General features: G+C 35.8%; 1 protein-coding gene across 9 annotated transcripts in view; it reads left to right on the top strand.

Moving 5' to 3' along the window:
• Nucleotides 1-25,622, top strand: part of BIRC6 (baculoviral IAP repeat containing 6) — a 226,587-nt gene that overhangs the window by 41,409 nt on the left and 159,556 nt on the right. For 6 of the 9 annotated variants that reach the window (XR_007150730.1, XM_047851566.1, XM_047851563.1 and 3 more), the window contains exons 7-15: nt 2,721-2,943; nt 3,023-3,183; nt 7,627-7,685; nt 13,301-14,695; nt 19,412-19,561; nt 21,433-21,658; nt 22,447-22,607; nt 23,641-23,772; nt 24,267-24,398. Coding sequence is in view for 8 of the 9 variants with exons in the window: in XM_047851566.1 (XP_047707522.1) it covers nt 2,721-2,943; nt 3,023-3,183; nt 7,627-7,685; nt 13,301-14,695; nt 19,412-19,561; nt 21,433-21,658; nt 22,447-22,607; nt 23,641-23,772; nt 24,267-24,398 (2,639 nt within the window). In the remaining variant the exon portion in view is untranslated. The remainder of the gene's footprint in view (nt 1-2,720; nt 2,944-3,022; nt 3,184-7,626; nt 7,686-13,300; nt 14,696-19,411; nt 19,562-21,432; nt 21,659-22,446; nt 22,608-23,640; nt 23,773-24,266; nt 24,399-25,622) is intronic. The other 3 variants (XM_047851564.1, XM_047851565.1, XM_047851568.1) reach the window with 2 other exon arrangements.

Here is a 25,622-nt window from a genome sequence, read left to right as displayed (position 1 = left end):
ATACTGTTAGCACAAAACCTGATGTGGGGCTTGAACACAAGAACTGTGAGATCATGACCTGAGTTGAAATCAAGAGTCGGATGCTTAACTGAGCCACCCACGCACCCCTAGAAACCATTTTAATGTGTCCTTTTAGTTTCTCAGGCTGATCCTCAGTTATTTAACCCACCTGAAAAATTATGTCATGATTTTATAGAATATAAGTTTATTCAAAAATATTTTGATTGTGGGGAATTGGTTCAGATTTTCAGCTTGGTCACAGAATCAAAGATTCTACCCCTTCTTTGTCCAAGGAAGGATTCAGGATTCTTCAAATTTGAGCAATTGATAGTATTTTTGATGGCCTGAGGACAGTGTTCTAAATGGGTAGGAGGAAATAAGATTGAGCACAGCTGGGGAGCTGAGCTTAGGTACCTTCTGAATCTTTAAGGGGGAAAAGAAGGAAGACTTACAAGTGGAGAATGGGACTCTCACATTTTGATGGTGGGAGTCAGTAGAACTACTTTGGAGGGAGATGGAAGTTTTAAAAAAATAAATTGAGCACACCCTATTATCTGTTAATTCTACTTGTACTTATTTACCCCAGAGAACTAATTCCTCTTGTATGCAAAGAGGCATAAAAATGGTTGGAAGCTGCAGTTGTAAACATGCAGTCATCTTAAATACCTGTCAGGATGGAATAGCCAAACAAAATATGGTATACTCATAAAATCTATTATCCAACAAGTAAAAATAAAAGGAATCAATAGTTTGCTCTCTATTAATCACCTTCAGTAACTTTTAGGTATGCTATTTTATCAAAAGATCTGTTGTAGAATGATTCATATAATAGTACTTTTTCTTTAAAATGAAAAAACCCTATATTATATGTATAAAAATATTTTAGAAATAATACCACTTAAACTCATAAAAGTGGTCATTTGGAGGTGGGAAAAGAGATTACTGGGATTGGATATTATAATTGAGTGATATTTAGCTTTATAATCATGTGTTACTTGTGTAAATAACATTTTAATTAAAAAGTTAAAACTTAGGAAAGAGAAAAATATATTAGGATTTAGCTGGAGGGAATCCAGTTGAAATATATGCTTGGGGGATGCCATGTAAAAGCAATTATGTAAGACATCTGTGTATTACAGATTATCTAGGATTTACATATGGATATAGGTAAGTTGTAGGTACCTTGTATAAAGAAATATGTACACCCCAAGGAATAGCATATTTTGTAAGTATAGTATTTATTTCTTTGCCATGGAAATGAAAAAAAGAAAAAGACTTTTTTTGGTAGAAACATCCTGGCATTTCAAATAATGCTGTGTAATTACAGCTAGTGAAAGTAAAAAAAGAATAACCAGAAAGAAACAAAGTAGTCACAAAGTTGGAGAGGTAATTTTTTCAGTGTAAAAGTTGATCCTGCTTTCAATATTTGAGAAAATTATTTTTTTAAGCTTTTTCTTTTAGTGTTTATTTGTTTTTGAGAGAAGGGGAAGAGACAGCATACGAGCCAGGGAGGGGCAGGGAGAGGGGAGACACAGAATCTGAAGCAGGCTCCAGGTTCTGAGATGTCAGCACAGAGCCCAGGCAGGGCTCGAACTCGTGTAGCATGAGATCATGACCTGAGTGGAAGACCCACGCTCAACTGACTGAGTCACTCAGGTGCCCCCCAAAATAAATTTTGTTTAGAGGTTATTTATCTGGTCTGGTCCTGTAGTTAATGTATAAGATGTATTTGCGCATCTTTTTTTGTTTGTTTGTTTTTTAAGTTTATTTTTGAGAGAGGGAGTGAGCAGAGGGAGGGGCAGAGAGAGAAGAAGAGAGAGAATCCCAAGCAGGCTATGTGCTCTCAGCCCAGAGCCCAGTGCGGGGCTCGATTCCAGAAATCATGAGATCATGAGCCGAAATCAAGAGTCGGGTGCTTAACAGACTGAGCCACCTATTCACCTACGTGTGTTCTTAATCTAGGTCACTTTATCCATACTCTGTAGATCTTTTTGCTTTCAGATCTTTACTAAAAGATTTTTTGTGTTACGAATGGCATTTGTTGAGTTTTTACTCTATATCATTTATATTGTGGCCACTGATAAATATAAGTATGCATATAATTATATATAATTTAAAAATTGCTTTATTGAGATATCTTTGACATGTAAAAATTACATATATTTAAGGTGTATAACTTGATGTTTTGGTACATGTACACTCTGAAAAGACCACCACAATCAAGCCAATTAATATATCTATCACCTCTGCTTAGTTGCCATTCTGTGTGTACATGTGTTAAGATCTAATTTAAGATATATTTGTTTCTCAAATTTCAAATATATAATACATTATTATTACCTGTTGTACCTTTATGGAGAATTTTAAACTGAAACAGAGTAGTTATTTATTTACAGTTGTAGGAAACTATGAGGAATTATCAGAACTTTAAACAATTTTATCAGTATGTTAATAGAGTATAAATTATACTGTAGTGTTCTGTGTCATTTGAGACTGACCTTCTATGTAATCCATTCAAGTGAAGAGTAACTGCTACCAAAGTGAGTGGTAGAATGTTAGTGATCTTGATCAGATGGAGTGATTTGGTATTTGAGTCTTTTTAATAAAGTCTAATTAATTGTTTTTTTAAAAAAGGAAAGATCCTGGAGTTCTCTTTTAATCTACAGATTTAACAGCTAAATGTTGTTCTGTAAACTTTTTCTTCCTTAATCTGTGTAAAGGTCTGAACACGAGAGACATTCCCCAAACTGCCCATTTGTGAAAGGTGAGCACACACAGAATGTGCCGTTGTCAGTCACTCTCGCAACAAGTCCTGCACAGTTTCCTTGTACGGATGGAACTGACCGAATATCTTGCTTTGGGTCGGGGAGCTGCCCTCATTTTCTAGCTGCTGCAACAAAACGAGGAAAGATCTGCATATGGGATGTTTCCAAACTTATGAAGGTATGTTTCAGTTTTGAAGTGATAGATTAGTAGTTGAGGAAAAAAATCAGTTTTAAACTTAGGCTTTTCATTTGTTTAGGTGCACTTAAAGTTTGAAATTAATGCCTATGATCCAGCAATTGTACAACAGCTTATTCTGTCGGGAGAGCCAAGCTCAGCAGTTGAATCCAGGAGACCAACTTTGGCATGGCTGGAAGACTCCTCCAGTTGCTCAGATATACCCAAATTAGAAGGAGATAGGTATGTGAGGTTTTTTTTTTTTTAGTGGCATTTATAAAAGTTAGGTGTTTTCCTAAATTTTATATTCTCTTAATTCTAATTAAAGAGGCAGAAAAAAAATATTAGGTCAAGAGAGTGGAGAATAAATGTTCAGTTGTTAGATCTGAAAGAGCTCTGTGATTCTTGAGAAAAGTTTTCATTCAGAAATGCTATAGTCTGTAAAGCGTACTTTTATATTCTGTCTCAATCTGTGCCAACTGGAAATAATTGCTGCACTGAAAAATAAAGTCTAAATAATGAAATGAAATCCTCGGATTATACTTGAAGTTTTATCTTGTTGTATATTTTTTCCTAGAGCAGTTGAACCAAATGATTTTGGTTTCCACTTTTTTTTATTAACACCTTAAATTGTATCAGTACCGTTGGATAGTGAAAAAAACTTCTGGCTAGGCAAGATGACCCAATTATGTAAAATAGTTTATCAGTAGTCAGCAGTGAGTTGAGGCATGATTGCTAAAGAGACATTCTGTAAAAATGCTGTGTTGGATTCTTTTCCATTCAGCTTTTCTGACAGTCTTGATTTCTGTAGCTGTATTTGATCTGCGTGGGGGTAAGAGAGTCAAAGTATAATCTCACTTCACCCACTCGTCTCCCAAGACACTGCAGTTGTAGCTCTGAACTCGGCTAGAACTATAGAGGAATGTCTGCAGTGTAGTCAGGTGGACCGAATAAAGGGTTCCACAAAGCACCCAACTTGTGGTAGGCAGTAGAAGCTACTCCCTTTTAAGATTCTGAGAGTAGCAATGTGAAATGGAGCCTATTTAACCATGGTCAGATGCCCTGATGCTGAGGAGGTCTATCATTTTTCACTTGCAGGGGCTTCTTATGTTACTGATGTGGGATCGATGTTATATGCCATAGTTCGTGGTTTAACAGTATTTTGCTTCATAGTCCCTTTGATGGCGTGTGTTTTCATTAAGAACTCATGTAAAATTTTATTAGTACGAATTATTTTATTAAGGGAATTAATGGAAAATTCACGATATATTAGTTGGGAAGGTTAGCTCTGTCTAGTCTGTCTTGGTAATAATAATGTATAAATTCTGGGTAGGTAAATGAATGTGGCCTGAGCTCTGGAACAGACTGAATTAAAGCTTCATGGTTGTTTTTAGTTATTATAAATCCCTGTGAGAACTTGATGGGAAAGCATCTGACCTGTTATTTGAGTTTTGAGCACATTTGTCAATAGGACTAGAAAGTAAGTGTGCTTGAGGTCTGTGATTTTCTTAGAAGTTAGTGGAAAATTTATATAAGATGATGAAATGAGTATGTGCTTTTAAACACTTATTTACTTATTTTTTTATTATTTAAAATTTTTTTTTTAAACATTCATTTTTGAGAGACAGCATGAGCGGGGGAGGGGCAGAGAGAGAGGGAGACACAGAATCCAAAGTAGGCTCCAGGCTCTGAGCTGCCAGCACAGAGCCTGATGCGGGGCTCGAACCCATGAACCACGGGATCATGACCTGAGCTGAAGTCGGACGCCCAACCAACTAAGCCACCCAGGTGCCCCTGAACACTGATTTTAATTAGAACTTTTGTCTTGGGGTTTTGTAATTTGGGGATTAAAAATTGAATTCAGGGGCGCGTGGGTGGCACAGTCGGTTAAGCGTCCGACTTCAGCCAGGTCACGATCTTGCGGTCCCTGAGTTCGAGCCCCGCGTCAGGCTCTGGGCTGATAGCTCGGAGCCTGGAGCCTGTTTTCGATTCTGTGTCTCCCTCTCTCTCTGCCCCTCCCCTGTTCATGCTCTGTCTCTCTCTGTCCCAAAAATAAATAAATGTTGAAAAAAAAAATTTTATGCGCGCGCGCGCGCGCACACACACACACACACACACACGCGCACTCAGGTAAAATGTACATTTTTGGTAAACGTGTATCCAGTATTTCAGGTGGGCAGGTACTGTGTGGGGTAGTGTGCTGGAGTTGGGATATAAATCTCTCTGCCTACTTTTAAGAGGCAGTCTTTCTAGGATAGAAGGACACTTTTCTCCTGAGAAAGTGAAGCAAATCATACAGAAAGAGTACTCTTAAGTTGGGGTGGCAGGAGGAAGCCGAAGAGGTGGAACTTCATAACTAACCTCAGTCTCCCTCTCTGGCCCTCCCCTTCCCCAGAGGCAGCAGGATTTCTGTTGTACCTGGTAGTAAATATAATGAACTAAACTACTACTGATTTTGTGCTACAAGTTACAATATATTTGGTTTTAAAATATACTCTGTGAGTTTCATTAGCTTGAAGAATTAATATTTAATTGAACAGATTAAAGCTTAGCCAAGATGCTTAAAGTAGTTAGTAGTATAGTTTGCCCACGAATTGTTTATAACCCTTTCTACTTAAAAGGCAACATTTTTCTTTGTTCTGAATTCATTCAGAGAAGAATTTTTATTTGGGAAGGAAGAATACTTATTTGGGGACACACTTAATTTTAATGAATTAACATTTTTGTCTCATTTGTATATTATGTTTTTCAAATGGGTAGAAATTTCCTGCATTTAATTTTGAAGTTGTTTATAGTATTGATGTATCAAAACTAAGGTATCCCTGTAATCTTCAGTTTTCAAAAACAGATAATCCCAACTAACCATTTAAAACTTACTTATAATATCTGGTCTATTTTGCACGTTTATTACTCTGCAAAAGATTTTGTGTGTCTACAAGGGCTCAGGAAATGTAGTGTGTATTATATACCTAATGCATGCTTAAAGTAGAAAAATTAGACAATACAGAGAAGTAACTTGAAGAAACGTAGAGTACCCATACATCATTCGGTTATGTTAATATATATATGTTACATTTTTTTAAATATGTATTTATGTTTTTTAACCCATATTTAAAAGTTTTATTGAGGTATAATTACATATCACAAAATTCACCCTTTTAGTGTACAGTTCAGTCATTTTACTCATGATTTTATTATGTAATGGTATGAGAATTTTTCTGTCATAAACTATTTTGAAAAAACTGTATTTTGAAAAACTTTAGAAAGAACTTTTTTTTTTTTTTTTGGTCTGTTAAGGTGATTATCTGGCAACCCTTTGGAACATTATTTGTAATATTGTAAGTTATTTGTAAAGCCTATCAAGGTGCCTTGAATTTCTTCCTTAAAATATACAATTACTTTATTTAACCTTTTTTTCATTATAGGTGGGTAATACTTGGTTATTTTCCTTAATGTAAAAACCTTTCGATACTTGAAACTTGTTGTATCTTGGTTTGGAGTTCTTCATTATGGGTAATTCCCAATCATTAATATTTCCTCTTGGGATTTAATTTTCCCGGTATCTTTATTACTTCTCTGAAACCAGCCAGTTAGTATTTAAATAGTTTGAGGCTAATCAGCAACTGATCTTGAATTTCTGCACATTTTTCTTTGTTGTTGTTTTAAATTATAGCACAAAATTGTTTTATGGACAGTTACTTCTACTTGAAAAATTTAAAACACAGGAATTTGTCAAAAGTGTCTGAGTCCTCCCCTTCCCCCATATTTCAAACTTTTTTTAAACGGAAATTACTAACTTATATTTCATTTAAAGCAAGTACTTGGTTATTTCAGTTGTAAGTGAAATACATTGTTTCAAAAAGGGAGAATTAATATTTACTTTCCTCCAAAATGAATCTTTTTATTTTTGTAATTGAGGTCATCAGAATTTTAGCACTGCTGTAGAAGTGCTGATTGTTAGAGTACAGACACAGCCTAATATTGTGCCAGAGTGATCTTTTGTTAAGTTTTTTTCTTGTCGGTGAACAATAGAGAGTGAGGATAAAGTTAATGCCAAGAGGGAGGCTGGCGATTTCTTGACACAGTGAAGAGTAAAGGAGGAACTATTGTCTCTTCTTAACCCCTGACTTCTGAGTTGTGATAGTTTCCCTGCTTGTCACAGAGTTCTTATCACCCCTTCCCAAACCAACCAAATACAAAACAAAAGTGAAATACATGCATGTGTGTGAGTACGTGTACATACACATCTATTTATGTAGCTCTTTTATTTTGTTCTAGGACAGCTTTCTGGAATTCTGTAACACAGTGTTATTAAAATTTTGCTACTAGAAGTTTGTACTTGATATTATTAGCTGCTTCTCTCTTTTATCCTTTTATTTACCTAGACTATTTTCTGTCATTCTTTAACGGTCTTCATATCCCTACAAATTTTATTATAGATTCTTAGAGGTTTCCACGCCCTTTTCCAGGCAGATGCTTATTTCATGATTTTAAGGTAATCCATTACCAGCATTATTAGTCACTTACGATCTCAGACTACTTATATGTCATTTAAGCTAGTTTTAATAGTTTTGTATGATACTTCTATTTGAGATACAAGGCAGTGGTCGTTGTACTTTTTTCTTTGTCTCATATTATGTATACTTTTTTTTGGAAATTTAAATTATTTTTTGCTTTGTCTTTAAGTGACGATTTACTGGAGGATTCAGACAGTGAAGAGCATTCCAGATCAGATTCTGTGACAGGTATGTAAAAAAATGTTAGTCTGTTTCTTTAAATCTTTGCAGTTGTTCATTTGTAGGTAAATATTACTTAATTCTAAATTTCTCAGTTAATGCAAACTCTGAATTTTCACTAATATACACAGAAATGCACATTAGAGGTCTTGAATTAGTATATATGGAGTCCCATACTTATATTTTAAATGGTACATATTCAAGCCAAACAGATTGAAGTGATTTTTATTTTTAATGTTTGTTTATTTTGAGAGAGAGAGAGAGAGCGCAGGCGTGCAAGCAAGCATGAGTGGGGGAGGGGCAGAGGCTCTGAGCTGTCAGCACAGAGCCCGATGCAGGGTTTGAACTCACAAACTGTGAGGTCATGACCTGAGCTAAGTCAGACGCCCAACCGACTGAACCACCAGGCACTCCTGAAGTGATAGTTCCACTGAAGTTTTGTCATAGATGTCAAGGAATTGACATTAAGACAGAATGTGTTCAGTTTATTTGCATAATTTATTCTGTGGTTATATAAAAGTAATACTGAAATTAAGATTCTTTATTCCCAAAATAAAACAGATGAATAGAGAATAAATTTTAAAATATATTTTAAAATATAAAATCATAGACATTAAGGCAATCGAGTAAGTGCTGCCTTTCTCATTATCTTATGACATATTAGGGTGAAAGACTGTACTTTGCATTTTAATGTAGTTTTTTATATAATAGGCAAGGCTAATTAATAGTACATCTTAAAATAATTTTTCTAGGGGCGCCTGGGTGGCGCAGTCGGTTAAGCGTCCGACTTCAGCCAGGTCACGATCTCGCGGTCCGTGAGTTCGAGCCCCGCGTCGGGCTCTGGGCTGATGGCTCAGAGCCTGGAGCCTGTTTCCCATTCTGTGTCTCCCTCTCTCTCTGCCCCTCCCCCGTTCATGCTCTGTCTCTCTCTGTCCCAAAAATAAATAAATGTTGAAAAAAAAAATTAAAAAAAAAAATAATAATTTTTCTATATCAGAATTCAAATTCTAACTCTGTTATTTATTATAGGCTGAAAGCATTTCCTAATAAATAATAATACATAAAAGAATTATGTTAACATCTGTTTAGAGTTTTGGGGACTGATTAAGATAAAAATATAGATATAGCATATAAAAATAAAGCATAGAACCTGGGAAGCACCCAGTATTTTTAAAAAGTGACTTATTAAATTGTGGCTGTTTTGTAATGTCAAATCTTATGAACTAAGGATATGTGTAACTTGTGTGGAAGAGACACAGCTTTGTATAGAACAGTTGTCAAAAATTCGAGTAATTATAGAATGGCGAGTGCTTGCTAAATTCTAAATTGTCATGAAAATTTTTTAAAGCCCCCATACAATGCTACACCTTGGGGTGGATTTGGGGTTAAATCTAACTTGTCTTTTGAGGTAGTTCGTAGCAATGAAAAAAAATGTTTAAAGTAGGGAAATGTCCTGAATGATATACAATTGTATCATTAGCTCTTGAAAAATAGATTCATCAAAAAAAAATTTGGTTTGATGAAGATAGTGCTGTTTTCCCATTTTGTTGTCCTTTTGTAAAAACAGAAAAGAGCTACAATTGCATTTTCTTAATCTGATAAAAATAATAAACTGGTCACAGGTCACCTGGAGACCTGTTTAGAACTTGAACCCTTCTACTAACTCTTGTGTCTTGTCAAGTCAAACTCTCTGGGCCTTAGTTTTTCCTTTGAAAAGTGAAGTGTTTGAACTAAATTTTCCTTTTTCTACTCTCAAAGTTTTTGATTCTAACCATAACCTTTCCTTTGTATGCTGTAGCTTTGTTCTTTTCTCTGGGTCTAAGGATCTCAGTAGGTATTTTTGTAATTATAATGTCTCTTTGGTCTGTTTCCTTTTCCCTTTTCTACTTTTATCTGTTTCATCTATGCCTAGTTGCTCTTTCACACTTCCTTTAGATACTATAGTCCTGTTTACCTCACTTTCCAGTATCTGAGAAAGTCACCATGTATTTTTGTTGACTTTCTCTATGATACCTCATTTAGGGTTGGGATTGTTGTCCATATGTAGTATTAAAAGGTAGCTATGGTAAGAGAAAAAAATCCTTCTGGTTCAAAATTTTTAATTCCCTCCTTGTAGGATTTATAACTAGTTAATTCATTTGTAGGAAAATATGTACAGTAGTCCCCTCCCTCCTACTTGTGGTTTTGCTTTCCATGGTTTCAGTTACCTGTGGTCCATCTTGAAGCAGACGACCTTCCTTCTGACGTGGTCAGAAGGTCAGTAGTACCATAATGCTACGAGACAGTGCCTATGTCATTCACCTCACTTCATCTCCTCCCACAGGCATTTTATCATCTCCTCATGTAGGCATTTTATCTCACATCATCACAAGAAGAGTGAGTACAGTATAGTAAGATATTTTGAGGGGGACCACATTGACATAACTTTTATTACAGGATATTATTATAATTGTTCTATTTTATTATTAGCTGTTGCTGTTAATCTCTTAGTGTGCCTCTTTTGTAAATTACACTTTATCATATGTATGTATATGAATAAAATGTAAAATATATATAGGGTTCGATAGTATCCACAGTTTCAGGTGTGCACTGGGGATCTTGGAACATATCCCCCGCCTATGGAGGGGGGATAACTGTATCTTCTAAGTTAATTTTATTATATTGAAAGATTATTGGTGAGTTTATGGAAGCTTGTGATATGAACAGAAGATGTGTTCTTTTCCTGAGGTATCTAAAATAAGTCATAGATGCTATTTCAAAACTTAACATTTACCAACTTTAGATGATTCCCATCAAAGTGAATGATGTGGTCTGAAGAATTGTGGAATGTATTTCTTAATTTCAAAAATGTGATGGAGACTAAGAGACTTTTACCTGTTTTCATGTGAAGGTTATGACTTTTGAAGTTATCTAGATGATGTCAGAGAGAAAAGTTTGGCCTTTGGGCAATATTACCGAGGATATAGGTAATAGTAGTAAGGATATATTGCTTCTTGTAAAGAGTGGGAAGAGTGTGTGACAGGAGATTGAAGAGGAGTTCAAACTGAAATTTGATAGTTTTAGAAAAATACTTAGGTAAAACCTCATTGCTACCCTCAGGAGGTTTGGCATATAGAACTGTTGGTTTCCCAAAATGATTATCAGGACAATATTGTATTGCAGTCTATTTGTAGGTGTATAGTATAAACACTTGTTTGGCAGTCCAGTAGGTTTGAGAATTTATGAGATGAGATAACAGATTTTCTTACTGTACTAACAGTTGTTACTGTGCTTTGTCAGTCTTTTGAAATAGAATGCTTAAGTAGTTGGGAAGAAGCAGAGTAATAATGCCACTTCTTGTATTGCCTTTCTTTATTAATAGTCCCACCTTCTATTTTTTTTAGTGTTTTTATTTTTGAGAGAGAGCGAGCGAGCGAGCATGGGTGAGGGAGGGGCAGAGAAAGAGGGAGACACAGAATGCAAAGCAAGCTCCAGGCTCTGAGCCGTCAGCACAGAACCTGACGCGGGGCTGGAACTCACGAACCGTGAGATCATGACCTGAGCTGAAGTCGGACACTTAACTGACTGAGCCACCCAGGTGCCTCCCACCTTCTATTTCTTAAATGTGTGTTAATGTATGTAAATTATGGTTATTTTGTTTCTATGTCTCTGTAGATAGACAAACTAAAATAGATTTCTGACCATAACTTAAAATAAATAATTTAAAAAGTTTCAGTTTAGTTCAGTTAATAGTTGAGCATCCTCAAGATTGGTTATAGCGTACTACATGTTATCAGAATCTTACTGTCAACTTTTAATTTCAAATCTAAATTCACATCTAAATTAGACTTAATACATGGCAATATGGACAGACTGCATATGACTGTAGCCAAATGAGTGGTTAAATAAATGAACAGTTCCATTAGGACAATTAAATTGCTGAGTGTATAATCAATTTTCTTCTGTTTAACTAGAAATGGTTTCATTTTTAGGTCATAAAAGTGACATTATTTGAAGTGAGAAGATTATCCTCAGAAAATGGGAAATAATAGATAAAGCTGTCACTGAGCATTTTGGAGAAGTAGTAGATGATTTAGTAACAGAAATGGTGTGAACAGAACTTTCAGTGTTAAGTGTATGATGTTCCATGAATCTCACTTGCATGTTCTTTTACTTGGGCAGCTTTCAAATTTTCATGCAAGTTTCCTTGATTATTTTGTATTTATTTCCTTTACTCTTTTGTATTCTTATCTAAATTTATAAAGCCAGTTCCACTGTTTTTTTTCTTTGTCATAAATATTTAGCTGTTATTGTTGCTAATAATGTTGTCGCCTGACTGATAGTATTTTTTGCAAGTGAGAAAAAAGCAGATTGGTTCAGACTTTCAGTTCAGTATCAAGAGATTATATCTGGTTTAAGGGTTGAGTGACCTCTCTTACAGGGTTGTGTGTACAGAGACATGGCATGTTTGGAGTGTTGAGACTGAGAAATGACTTTTGTGCTCTTTATAAGGGGGCAGCTTGAAGAGCACACAGTACACAAAACGTCATTCATTAAGGGGTAATGTAGTTGACTCTAAACATAGTATAAATTAGCAGATAACACAGAAGACATTTATGCTTCTCTTTAAAATGACATATTTTTGGAACTTTTTCTTCGTAGCTATAATTTTTTTCTAAGCTGAGCTTAGAGTTACATTGTGTACTATGATAATCAACTGATAATTAGCATGGTAGGGTGGGAGAGAGTAGAGGATGCTATGACTCCTTTTAAATGGTAAAGGAGAAGGAACTGACCCTATAATAACACTTCGTGGATATTCTATAAAGTGATTAAGTGACAGTTATAATGGTATGCAGTGTTTTTTGGTTTAGAATTGAAGGGCAGAACTCGTATTATTTTGATACCAATAATGTCTCCATTCTTTAACCATTCTCCTAAATTAAAAAGGGAGGAAGGTTTGCTTACATTGTCAGGAGAATATATTCTGACTTGAAAATGATTTTGACTCTCTTAAATGGCCTCAGTGGTTTTCCTCAGTAAATTTATATCGGATTTGGTTAACTTCCCTTTAAATACTTAAAAATCTTCCACTTATGTAATTATAATGCACTGATTAGATGTGTAAAAAAAGAAAATTAATGAAAGCATTATAGTAAAGATTTTTTTTAAGTTTATTTATTTTGAGAGAGAGAGAGTGAGTGAGCAGGGGAGGGGCACAGAGAGAGGGAGGAAGAGAATCCCAAGCAGGCTCAGCACTGTCCGTGCTTAGCCCGACATGGGGCTGTATGTAACTCACGAACCGTGAGATCATGATCTGAGCTGAAACCAAGAGTTGAACACTTAACCAAGTCACCTAGGTGCCCCATATACTAAAGATTTTTTCTTTTTTTAAAATATTTATGTTTGAGAGAGAAAGCGAGTTTGAGGCAGGGGAGGGACAGAGAGAGGGAGACAGTGGATCAGAAGCAGGGTCTGTGCTGACAGCAGAGAGCCCGAGGTGGGGCTTGAACCCATGAACCACGAGATCATGTCCTGAGCTGATGTCAAACGCTTAACCAGCTGAACCACCCAGGTGCCCCTACTAAAGATTTTTGATTTGCATTCTCAAGGCCAATTCTAATGAATATTGTTCCTTTTCAAAGGGCACACATCACAGAAGGAAGCCATGGAAGTGAGCCTTGATATAACAGCACTCAGCATTCTCCAGCAGCCTGAAAAACTCCAGTGGGAGATTGTTGCAAATGTGCTTGAAGATACTGTTAAGGATCTTGAAGAACTTGGGGCAAATCCTTGCTTAACAAACTCTAAGAGTGAAAAGATAAAGGAAAAGCACCAGGAACAACACAACATTCCCTTTCCTTGTTTATTAGCTGGAGGTTTATTAACATATAAATCTCCTGCTACCTCACCCATTAGTAGTAATTCTCACAGGTCACTGGATGGTTTAAGCAGAACTCAGGGTGAAAGTATATCAGAACAAGGGTCAACTGACAATGAGTCCTGTACTAATTCAGAATTAAATTCTCCTCTGGTAAGGAGGACTTTACCCATTTTGCTTCTTTATAGTATCAAGGAATCTGATGAGAAAGCAGGAAAAATATTTTCACAGATGAACAATATAATGAGTAAAAGTTTGCACGATGATGGTTTTACAGTTCCACAGATTATTGAAATGGAGCTGGATAGTCAGGAGCAGTTGTTGTTGCAGGATCCTCCTGTGACTTATATTCAGCAATTTGCAGATGCAGCAGCCAACCTTACCTCTCCAGATTCTGAGAAGTGGAACTCTGTGTTTCCCAAGCCTGGGACTTTGGTTCAGTGCTTGAGGCTGCCAAAGTTTGCAGAGGAGGAGAATCTTTGTATAGACTCCATAACTCCTTGTGCTGATGGAATTCATTTGTTGGTAGGACTACGGACATGCCCTGTTGAATCCTTGAGTGCAATAAATCAAGTAGAGGCCTTGAATAATTTAAATAAATTAAACTCTGCACTATGTAATAGACGGAAAGGCGAGCTGGAATCAAATCTTGCTGTAGTGAATGGTGCAAATATTAGTGTAATCCAACATGAATCACCAGCAGACGTACAGACTCCTTTGATAATTCAGCCTGAGCAGAGGAACGTTAGTGGTGGATATTTAATACTTTATAAAATGAATTACGCCACTCGGATAGTGACTTTAGAAGAGGAGCCAATAAAAATCCAACATATCAAAGACCCCCAGGACACAATTACCTCGCTCATTTTGCTTCCACCAGATATATTGGATAATCGAGAAGATGACTGTGAGGAGCCTGTTGAGGAAATGCAGTTAACCTCAAAGAATGGCATTGAAAGAGAAAAAAAGGCTGATGTTTCTACTCTTGGACACCTGGTAATAACCACTCAGGGAGGATATGTAAAAATATTAGATCTTTCAAATTTTGAAATTTTGGCCAAAGTGGAACCTCCCAAAAAGGAGGGCACTGAAGAACAGGACACATTTGTTTCTGTCATTTACTGCTCGGGTACAGACAGGCTGTGTGCATGCACCAAAGGTAAGCAGATGGGTTTGTTTGGTTCTTCTACAAATCTTATAAAATCTGTGTATGTGGCATTCACTTATGTGCATACCTAGTATGAATTTTAGATCCATATAGATGCAGTGGAATATGTTTTTTTTTTAGAATGAAGTGGTAAATCTTTCTACTGTTTTAACATTTTAAAACTTTTTTCTACTGCCCTAGGTTAGGATTCTAATTGTAAATAAGTTAATAAGTCTCTCAAAGTATCTTCTCTGCTTTAACCTCAAGAAAATAACCTGCTGTTGTTTCTGTGAGTCCTGACTCTGCATCTGCTCAAATTTGTGGCCTTGGGCAAGTTACTTTGAACTCAGTAAACCTTTGTGTATTTATAAATGAGGATCAGAAGGCCTGTTTTTAGGCTTCTTAGAATTAAATGAGATAATGTATGTACAGTTTTTGGCATAGAGCATATACTGGTCATTATTTCCTCCTGAAATAAAAATATTTAACAAATTACTAGTTTTGCCAAATAAACTTTCCTTGTCTGATTTACTCCCAACCTTTGGCTGATAGTTAAATCAGTTTTGCAACATCTGAGGCCCCATACAGAGTAACAAACAGTGTGCATTTTCCCTTCTCCTTTCTTATTTTATATATTTTAAGTTGGAAAGATAAAGCCGTTTTTGAAAAGGATTGCTGATCATAATAGGCACAATGAATAGTCTTATTGATAGTGTAGTAGGAGTTTAGGGCCAGGAGATGTTTGAAACCCAGGTAACTGTAACCGGTGCTTCAGAGAGGAACTGGGTGTGAGGAAGTTATCCATCTCACTTGTGGTTCTTGGGAGGAAGTAACCTGAGTTTTTCCTCACTTTCATAAAGATTCCAAGAGTTTGGCCAAAAAGGGTAGTGGTGAATATAGTGGTTCATTCAGATTGCCTTGTTTGGAATACATCTAGTGAAATAAGGGAAAGAAAAATCTTGATATAACATCAAAATCCAAATAGATTAATTTAAAAAATGAGCAATGCAGAATAACTTCAATAAAACTTTGAATTAGAGTTAATAACGTTTAGAAAAATCATTAAAATACTATGTGGTATGAAGGATAACTTGAATTCATTGATTACGTATGTGCCTGTTCACTGTTGTGAGAACTTTACTTCTGTTAATTTATTTAGTCATCGGGCCAACTTTATGAGGTATATACAATTACTGTCTCCATTTTACAGATAAGGAAACTGAAGGAAAGAGAGGTTAAGTAACTTGCCTAAGTCACAGAGCTAATAAATGACAGAGTCAGCATTCATACCTGGGGTATCTGTTGTCCGGGTGCTTAAACTACATTATATTGCCAGAATGTAACAAAAGCCAAAGTCTTGTACATTGAGGCTTTTGGAATCTTTGAATGTGAAAGATTTTAAAAATGAAAACAATTTTACTTTGCCATAGGCCATCCAGAGTGGATTTGAAACCTGAGTGACCCTGCCCCAGGGCACATCTGTGTAAGATACTAATATTTTCCAGAAATGCAGTCAGGGTTTAATGATTTTAATTATTTGATGAGATTTGCTTTTGGTGAGTCAGAGGAGAAGTAGTGTTTAAACAGGTTAATGTGTTCTTGGAGTTTGGATAATGAAAAGTTCTAGGAATTGATCTCATGTGAGAGAGAACTTATCCAGATGAATCGAAGGACAAGAAGAAGCCTGCGAAATTAATCACTTTGAAAATTATCCCCTAGTTCTTCAAGGATTAACTGATGAAGATGCATTTGAAAAATTAGTAACAAAAAAGAGGAAAGAAAAGTTGATGTGTTAAAATGTATAGGACAGTCCATAAAGCAGTTGTAAAATTTGTAAAAAGGTTTGCAGACTGAATCAGATGGACATGACACTGTCCTAAGAGTATATTCAGATAACATAAAACTCGTTGTCTCATGGAGAATTATTGAACCTTTTGATTAAAATCTATAACTAATGTTGTAAGTTAATTTCAAATAGTAATAATGTACTTAAAGGTAGATTTGATGCGGCTGTGTTTGATTAAAGTTCACAAATAGAATATACATACACATACATATACCTGTATGTGAAACAAGTGAAATAAGGTCACTACTGGCCACCCTGCCACCAGCCAGCCACTCCAGAAGTGTGGGCCACTTTCCCCATGGCTGGCACAGGGCTGAGGAATGGGGGGTGGCAGTGGGTTCTACTTTCAGGGAAGATCAGCAGCCTTTCCTTTTATGAAGCATCCTCTGATTGCTGTTTCTGGTTGGGTTACAGAGTTCGGAAATAGTTGATTTCTCAGTCACTCTTTCTAGTTCAGTAGCTGACCTCTAGAGCTCCCTACCTAGAACTTCCCACTCAGCTGTTTGGTGTGACGTTACTGCTGCCTTTGTTTATATATTGTTTTTTAAATACTTTTTCTGGAGTTCTGTTCTTAGTGATTTAATTTGTCACAGTCTACTTTAGAATAATGCTAATTACTTAATTCTAGTAAAATATACTTTGATCTTTTTTTCTCTTGTCCTCTTGTGCCACTATGGTTTTATATATTTTACATTTAGATAAGTTATAAACCCAACCAAAAAGTTGTTTTCTACCATCTTTGTCTTTGGAAAAAGTTTTCAAAGAAATGAGAAAAAATATACATTGTGTTTACCACCTTATCATTTCTGGTACCTGTGTGTGTGTGTGTGTGTAAATTTGGTATTGTTTTCTTTCATCATTGAGGGTAGTACTGAATGTAGAGTTATTGGTTGACTATTTCTGCACTTGTTTCATTTTGCATCGTAGTTATTCCACCTGATGAGTCATATTTAACTTGTTGCATTTAAGATTTTCTCATTGAGTAACTTGGAGCAGTTTGACTATAACATAGGTATCTGTGAATCTCTTTGTATTTCTCCTACTTGAAGTTCATTGAATTGGTTGGATTTGCAGTGTAATGTTTTTCTTCAAATTTGGGAGTTTTTTCCCAGTATTTCATCAGTTTCCCCTTGCCTTGTTCTCTTCTCTTTTTTCTGGAATTCCCATTACGTGTACCCTCTTATACTCGATCTGTCCTATGTATCTGAGATGATTTTCACTTAAAAAAAATCTTTTTCTTTTAATCAGATTGGCTAATTAGTTATACTCAGTTTTTACTTTATGATTCCTTCTGCCATCTCAAATCTGCTTTGAGTCTCTCTGGTGAACTTTTCGTTTTAGGAATTTTATGTTTCAACTCCAGAATTTCCCTTTTGTTCTTTAAAATAATTTTTTGTTGTTGAGATTCTTCACTTGTTGAGTCATTTCCACCATTTGTTCCTGTAATTCTCCATACCTGATTTCCTGTTATTCTGTAAAAATATTCACAGTGGCTTCTTTGAAGTCCTTGTCTGCCAAATCTAAATCTTGGGAACTCAGAGATATTTCTCAGTGATTTTGTTTTCCTTAGGCATGGGTCACTCTTTATTCACATGTCTTACAATTCTTAATTTAATACTGAACGTTTTAAATAACATTGTAGAATTCTGGATTCTGATTCCCCCCACTTTGGAGGTTGTTGTTGCTTTGTTTGTTTGCTAACCCACCAGGACTATATTTCTGTAATTTGTTTCTTTTCAGTCTTGCAGTCATATGTCTCGTCATTTTACCCCCCTGGTTTTAATTTTTAAATTATTCGTTTGTTTCCTCTGTGTCCACGTGGCTTAGTGGTCAGCCAAAGATTTTGATAAGTGATTGTGCCTAAGTATCCTCACCAGTAAGTCTGTATCCAGGTGTGCCTTGGCTTTTGTTTTCTTTGTTTTTATTTTATGTTATACCCTCTCACATCTTTTCTGCATATGCATGGGACTTAGTTAACTGAGAATATATGGATAGCTTGGGCTGGGTCTGGTTTTGCTACACATGTGTACAACCTCTGATCCTTGTGTAGTATGTGGAGAGTTTACCAAGCCCCCTATGTTTCTTTTCACTTCTTACAACTTTCTATTAAGTGCTTTGCTTGCTCCAGACAGGGTCTTGACTTCAGGTAGCAGAGCTGATACACCTCATTTTTGTTGCGACTGAGCCCTTTAAACTGACAGCTTTCCTCTCTGCAGTAGCAGTCCTTCTGGTTTTCATGGCTTGCCCCACCCACCCTGGTTGAAGGACAGTTTTGTCTAGCTTTGTAGTTGGTTTTCAGGAAGTGGATTTATCATCTTCCTTATTCTCTGTTCTGTCATGGTGGAAGTGAATCTCTAAATACTTTTGTTAGAATATACTTTTATCCATTGATTTTTGTCTTAAATATTTGCTAAGTTTGCTTTCAGTTTTTTTATGTGAGAGATATAAAAAATAGAAATTGAATTTATTTCATTATGAATACTTCAAAAAATTAAGACTGTTTTCGTTACTTCTGTGATACAGAGCTGGTGTATCAGTTTCCTTATCTGTAAAGTGGTCACAGTAATAGTCCTTATCTCAAGGGTTTTTGTGAAGATTAAATGAATTTTTAAGCATTTAAGGTAGTGTTTTACATGTAGTTAGTACTAGGTAAATAACTGTTTTCATATATGTTTATGTGTTTGCCATTTTCTTTATTAAATTTTCATTTTGAAGTGCCTTGTCAACTTAATTTCTAAATTCTGGGAGATATGTCACTTTGGCAGCCCCCTTTATCTGCCTGTTGAATGATTCTAAGTTAAGTTTCTTACCTATGTAGTGTGCACTTGTATGTTTACCCATACTCTGTGTGCCTTTGTTGATAACATTTTACTACACTGTAGGCGGTGAGCTTCATTTTCTCCAAATTGGAGGAGCTTGTGACGATATTGATGAAGCTGATATACTAGTGGATGGAGCTCTTTCTAAAGGAATAGAACCATCTTCAGAAGGTTCCAAACCTTTATCAAATCCTTCAAGTCCTGGCATTTCAGGTATGATACTGAGTTTTTAAATGACTCTTAAAACAGAAATTCTTGTGATGTTCAAAGGTTTCTGATTCTTACTTAAATAATCTTAAACATTCTTTCAGTTTTTACAGTCAACTGTTGGTTACTTAGTTGAGGGAATTCATTTCCTGGTTGCCATTCTTTTACTAGGCTTGATTTTGTTTATTATATATCACTGTTTTTTTCTGTAGTTAGAAATTGTTGTAAACATTAAAATAAAAAAATGCTTTTTCACCTGTGGTAGGTTGGCCAATATTGGCCATGTCACCTAAGAGGCAAAAACACAATTTTGGCCATTAAGGAGCTTTTGGTGTAGTTAGGGAGGGAAATAGCATGAAATAGAGGAGTTCATTAAGTGAGTATAAAATCAATGGAGTGGCTAATATTACTAATATCACTACTGGAATTGAAAAGCTAAAAAAATACTCTCTCCCTGGGGCACGATATTCAGATTTTTATTGCCCCATTGTGCATCATTACACAGGTTTGTTTTTGTTTGTTGTTCGTACGTCTTCTCCTATCTATGTTCTTTCTATACTGCCCTCCAGAGCTGCTTTTTCAGAAAAAGTAATGCTAACATGTTACTCCTGTTGAAATTCTAATTTGCTTTGTGGACTTCTTTGAAGTAACTCTATAATTTTATTCTCTGTGTTTAGCTACAATAAATTTTTCATGATTTCTTAAGTATATGATTCCATTTCATGCTGTTTACATGTTACCCTAAACTCTTCTTTGTGCTTCCACAGTTAATGCTGTTAGTGCTGTTAATGTTTTACCCTTAGCTCTTAACACATTTTATTCCCTAAGCTTTTAGCTTGTAAGTATTTATTTGCCATCAGTATAGCTTTGCCTTTTTAAAATTACTTTTTTATGAAGTAAAAAAAGGCAGATGTTATGTACTTACTGATGCTTAGCATTTTGTTTTGTAAATAACAAAGTCTAAAAGTTGTTTATTGGTTTGATACAGATTTGGCTTGCCTTTCAGCACTACTTTTGTTGCCCTTATTAACTTAGGGCTGGTTAGAGCTCAGTCAGGACTATTTTTTCTCTTTATTTTTGAGAGAACACACAAGCAGGGGAGAAGGCTAGAAGGGGGAAGCGAGAGAGAGAGAGAGAGAGAGAGAGAGAGAGAGAGAGAGAGAGAATATCTTAAGCAGACTCTGTGCTCAGCACAGAGCCCAACTCATGGCTTGATCCCACAGCCCTGGGGTCATGACTTGAGCTGATATCAAGAGTTGGATGCTCAACCGACTGAGCCGCCCAGGCACCCCAGTCAAGGCTCTTCTAACAGGTTGAGTTTGGGTTTGTCCAGTAAGAGGTACCCTGTCTGTAATCTAAAATATTCAAGTGGATTTTCATTGTGGCCATTATGTAGTCAGTGCTAGTGTATTCATTTGCCTGTAGATCTCTTAGCTCTCATTAATAACTCTCAAGAGAGGCACCTGGGTGGCTCATTTGGTTAAGTGTCCAACTCTTGGTTTTGGCTCAAATCCTGATCTCACAGTTTCGTGAGTTTGAGCCCCATGTCTGGCTCTTTGCTGGCAGCGCAGACCCTGCTTGGGATTTTCTCTCTTCCTCTCTCTCTCTCTGCCCCTCCTCTATTTGACCTGTCTCCGTCTTCCTGAAAAATTAAAAAAAAAAAAATATATATATATATATACACACACACATACATATATATATACACACACACACACGTGTATGTACATATACACGTATATGTGTATATATATATGTATATATATAACACCTTTCAGGATATTTTGCAGTTGTTGTAATTGATTAGACAGAAAACACAGATTAAAACTACTTTGTTTTAAAAACCTATTTCAAATTCAATATTTACTGTTGTTAAGGAGTTGATTTATTGGTGGACCAGCCATTCACCCTTGACATCCTGACATCTCTAGTGGAGCTAACCCGCTTTGAGACTTTGACCCCACGGTTTTCAGCCACTGTTCCTCCATGCTGGGTAGAAGTTCAGCAAGAACAGCAGCAAAGGAGGCATCCTCAACATTTACATCAGCAACACCACGGAGATGCTGCTCAGCATACTAGAACTTGGAAACTACAGACTGACAGGTAAAACATTGTTTCAGGGTATTAAATTTTAAGTCTACATTATATATTTGTTAGAGGCAACATAAAATTCTTAAATATATTGTTTCTCTTAACTTTTTCTATTAATAACTTTTTTCTTTTCATTTGTCACCTTAATTTTGGAAATTTCTATATTCTTAGTTGTAGGATAAAATAGAGTAATCCACCATTGCAATTAGTTTGGTCACTCAGTTCACAAGTTGATTTACTAGATAGATAAATGGTTGCTTTGTGCAGTCTCTCCTGTAGACACTAGTAATATGGTTGTCGCTGGAATTTCTATCCTAGTGGGGATAGAAAGACAGTAAGCTGTCAGCGCAGAGCGTGGTGTTGGGGCTCGATCCCACAGACCGTGAGATCATGACCTAAGCCAAGGCCAAGAGTCAGACACTTAACTGACTGAGCCACCCACACGCCCCAAGAAGTTCTTGTTTTAAAATGCAGATTCCTGGGACCCCACTCATAGATTTCGGGTGGGGCCCAGGAATCTGCAGACAATTCTGATGCATAATGCTCCGTAGTGTAAGAAACAGGGTTTATTGCAATGTTCAGTTCACAGGGTAGGTGTCACTTTCTAAGGTAAGATCAATTATTGCGCTAAGATTAACCTCTCTTTTGGGAGCTGCTTGTCTTCTCTCTTGATCCCATTGAGAGGCACTGAGTTTTGTTGGAGGCTGCAAATCCAAGAATATGAAAAGTGTTAATGACAATGTGGTTTTGGTCAGCGAAAGATTTTTGCTGTATTTAGCATTTCCCCCCTTATTTGACAGCAATAGCTGGGATGAACATGTGTTTGAATTGGTTCTACCTAAAGCCTGTATGGTTGGACATGTGGACTTCAAATTTGTTTTGAACTCAAACATCACCAATATTCCGCAGATACAAGTGACACTGCTGAAAAATAAAGCTCCGGGCTTAGGGAAAGTCAATGGTAAGAATGAATCAGAATTTATATTTGAAGATTTTGCAGTTTATTTCTTTAAAAAACAAACAAACTGATTTTCAACTTGACTGTCTAGGTTTCATATCCCTCCCCTGCCTCCTCTCTGCTCTCTCCCCTACCCCCATATTTGTTTTCTGCTCTGCTCCTGGTCGTTTTATTTTAGAAAAAGTTACTTCTAGAACATTTTAGAGGTTTTTGGTAGTTCAGTATTGTATGGAAATGCATAAACCGGAATAATGTAATTATGCTATTTGGGAAATTCAGTTAGTTCCTTTCTAAATTAGTTTCACTTTCATCACTACTAGACTTACATGTGTTTCTTCCTACGTGGAGACCCAATTGGGAAAAGAACTTTGTTAATGAAGTCATATACTCTTAAGACTATTGGTGAAACTCAGCCTTCCACATAATGCCAGAAATACACCCAACTTTATTTGCTTTTTTTTACAAGTTCAGACTTTGGTATTTTGAGTTCGTTGAATAGATTGTACACATGTAACATGTTGGGAACTAGACATTACTGTCTGGTGTTTACTGCTTAATCGGTTAATTTAAAAGGCTGGAGATAATTTCATATTACCATATCACATGGCTGCTTTACACCAGGGGGTAGAAACAATGAAACACGAAAAATTCCTTATTTTCAAAAATACATATGTACGTGTGTGTGTGTGGGGGGGGTGCATTTTTTTGAATCATGACAGATTCTATTTTAATTGGGTCTAGGATTTAGGCACTGGTGTTTTGAAAACTTTGCAGGTGTTTGTACTCTGCAGCCTAGGGTATGAACTTTTAGTTTAGTTGCTAGCACATTATTTCTCAGGTGAATATTGAATTCCATTAAAAGAGAGAATAGTGTATGAAACAATGGGACCTAATTTTTTTCTTCTTCTGACAACCATTTTGTAGCATCTGTGATAAAAATCACAGTAGTTCCCAATATAACAAGGTTTTAGAATTTCAGGCACATAAATTATTGATATTAAGCAAAATTAAGTTTACTAATATTTTTATCCTCTAGAAACAGCAGTAGATAGGCAGATCACCTTTCCTTTGTCTCCAGCTCTTAACATTGAAGTGGAACAAAATGGGAAACCGTCCCTGGTTGATTTGAATGAAGAAATGCAGCACATGGATGTAGAGGAATCACAGTGTGAGTGAAATTACAGAGCTGTTGTCCATGACAGTAAAAGGAATAGTGATCCAAAATGCATCATGTTGGGCAAAGATTTCCTTATGGCTTGCAAAAACATGGTTTTAAAAATACAATTAAAAAATAACCTGTAATTCCGCTTTGGCAATATGCTTTAACTTTCAGCTCATCTTTGTGAACACAGCTGCGCTAATACTTGCATTCTTGTTTTTTAATATCCCAAGATTTAAAATCATGTCATGGTTTTATAATATTTTTGGAAAATCAAGGTGAATGTAAATAATATGGGAATGGAAAGCAACATATGTCAGATATGTGAAAATATATCAGATCTTTGACTATATTTCCTTAGCATGATAGTGAATTCTTACTTGAACACATTCGAATTATGGTATATTGTGTGGTGGTATCATAAATGGGATAGATATTTGCTTATTACTTATTTTTAAATTCTAAGCTAATTTAAAAGAAAATGATGTTTTTTTTCTTTTTAGGTCTTAGATTGTGTCCATTTTTAGAAGATCACAAAGAAGACATTCTGTGTGGACCAGTATGGCTTGCTAGTGGCCTTGATCTCTCAGGGCATGCTGGGATGTTGACATTAACAAGCCCCAAACTTGTTAAAGGTGAAGTAACATATTTTACAAAAGCAGGATAGATAATGCCACAAATGTGAAATAGATTTTTTTAAACTGGTCTCACAAAACTAAGATACTTTTTTGTTTGGGATTTGCATTAATAGTTGCACCAGTTTCCTGATAACTGAGGTCCCTTCTTCTCAGAAGTGACTCTGATACTACTTTCTGTGTTTTGGAGGTTTCAGTACTTTTTGAGAAAGCATAAAAAAATGAATATTTGCAGACTTAGTGTGATATAGCAGAGCTTTTTTGAGTAACCAGGTGACATGTTCTGGCATGGTTGCCTTTCCCGTCAACTTAGAGTTTTCTGTCTTGATTTGTTGTATTTTATTTATTTATTTTTATTGTTGTAATATTTCCTCTTGAGGGTTTTTATAGAAGAGTTTTGATAACATCAGATGTAATTATTGAGTTTCTCACATATACACATTTTAATTAATGTGTATTTAAAAGTAATTGGCTCTTATGTAGATGATAGATATTACAGTAGTAGGATGTTTATATATCAGCCTTCATTTCCCAGTAAATTAAAAAAGCCAACAAAGTACCTACCTTGATTATTAAAGTAAGTTTGGATGTGGGATGGGATGTGGTGATCCTTCCTCAAGCCAGAAAGTACCTCACCACCTAAATAACAACGGTTTTCATTTGTGTACATTCCCTTCATAATAGCTGTCCACATTTACACATTTACCGTTAGATGCATAGTATGTGTTGTATACGAGTTTTAATGTGCTCTCTTGACTACAGCTCATTCATTCATTAAGTTTATGACATCCTGTGGTGTGTTATGCTATGTGCTGGGGTACAGCAGTGAGCAAGACTAATAAGATCTCTTGTATTGCTGAGAGTATAACTTAACTTTTGTTGAATGAGACTGTGAAACGTAAATTTGTATATGAATATAAAGATGTTGGCTTTGACAAAATGGAGGGTGGAATTATATGACATGTATTTCAAAAGACTAAATTTAAAAGTGTTAACTTTCCTAGAATTTACTGAAGATGGTTTTTTTTTCCTTTCCAAATTCTCCAGAAATCTTTGGTACTGGAGAAAATGATTGCTAAATTTTTAGAGTAAGAGGAAGATCTGGGTCAAAGAGGTTTGGAAAAAGAAAACAGAGAGGGAGGGTCTTGTCAGATACTAAAACAAAGAGTAATAACACAACAATAAGATTATAACAGTGTAATGTTAGCACAGTAGGCAGGTGGA

Source organism: Prionailurus viverrinus, chromosome A3 (genome assembly GCF_022837055.1).
Source record: "Prionailurus viverrinus isolate Anna chromosome A3, UM_Priviv_1.0, whole genome shotgun sequence".
Classification (NCBI taxonomy): Eukaryota; Metazoa; Chordata; class Mammalia; order Carnivora; family Felidae; genus Prionailurus; species Prionailurus viverrinus.
This window is presented reverse-complemented; position numbering and strand designations above follow the sequence as displayed.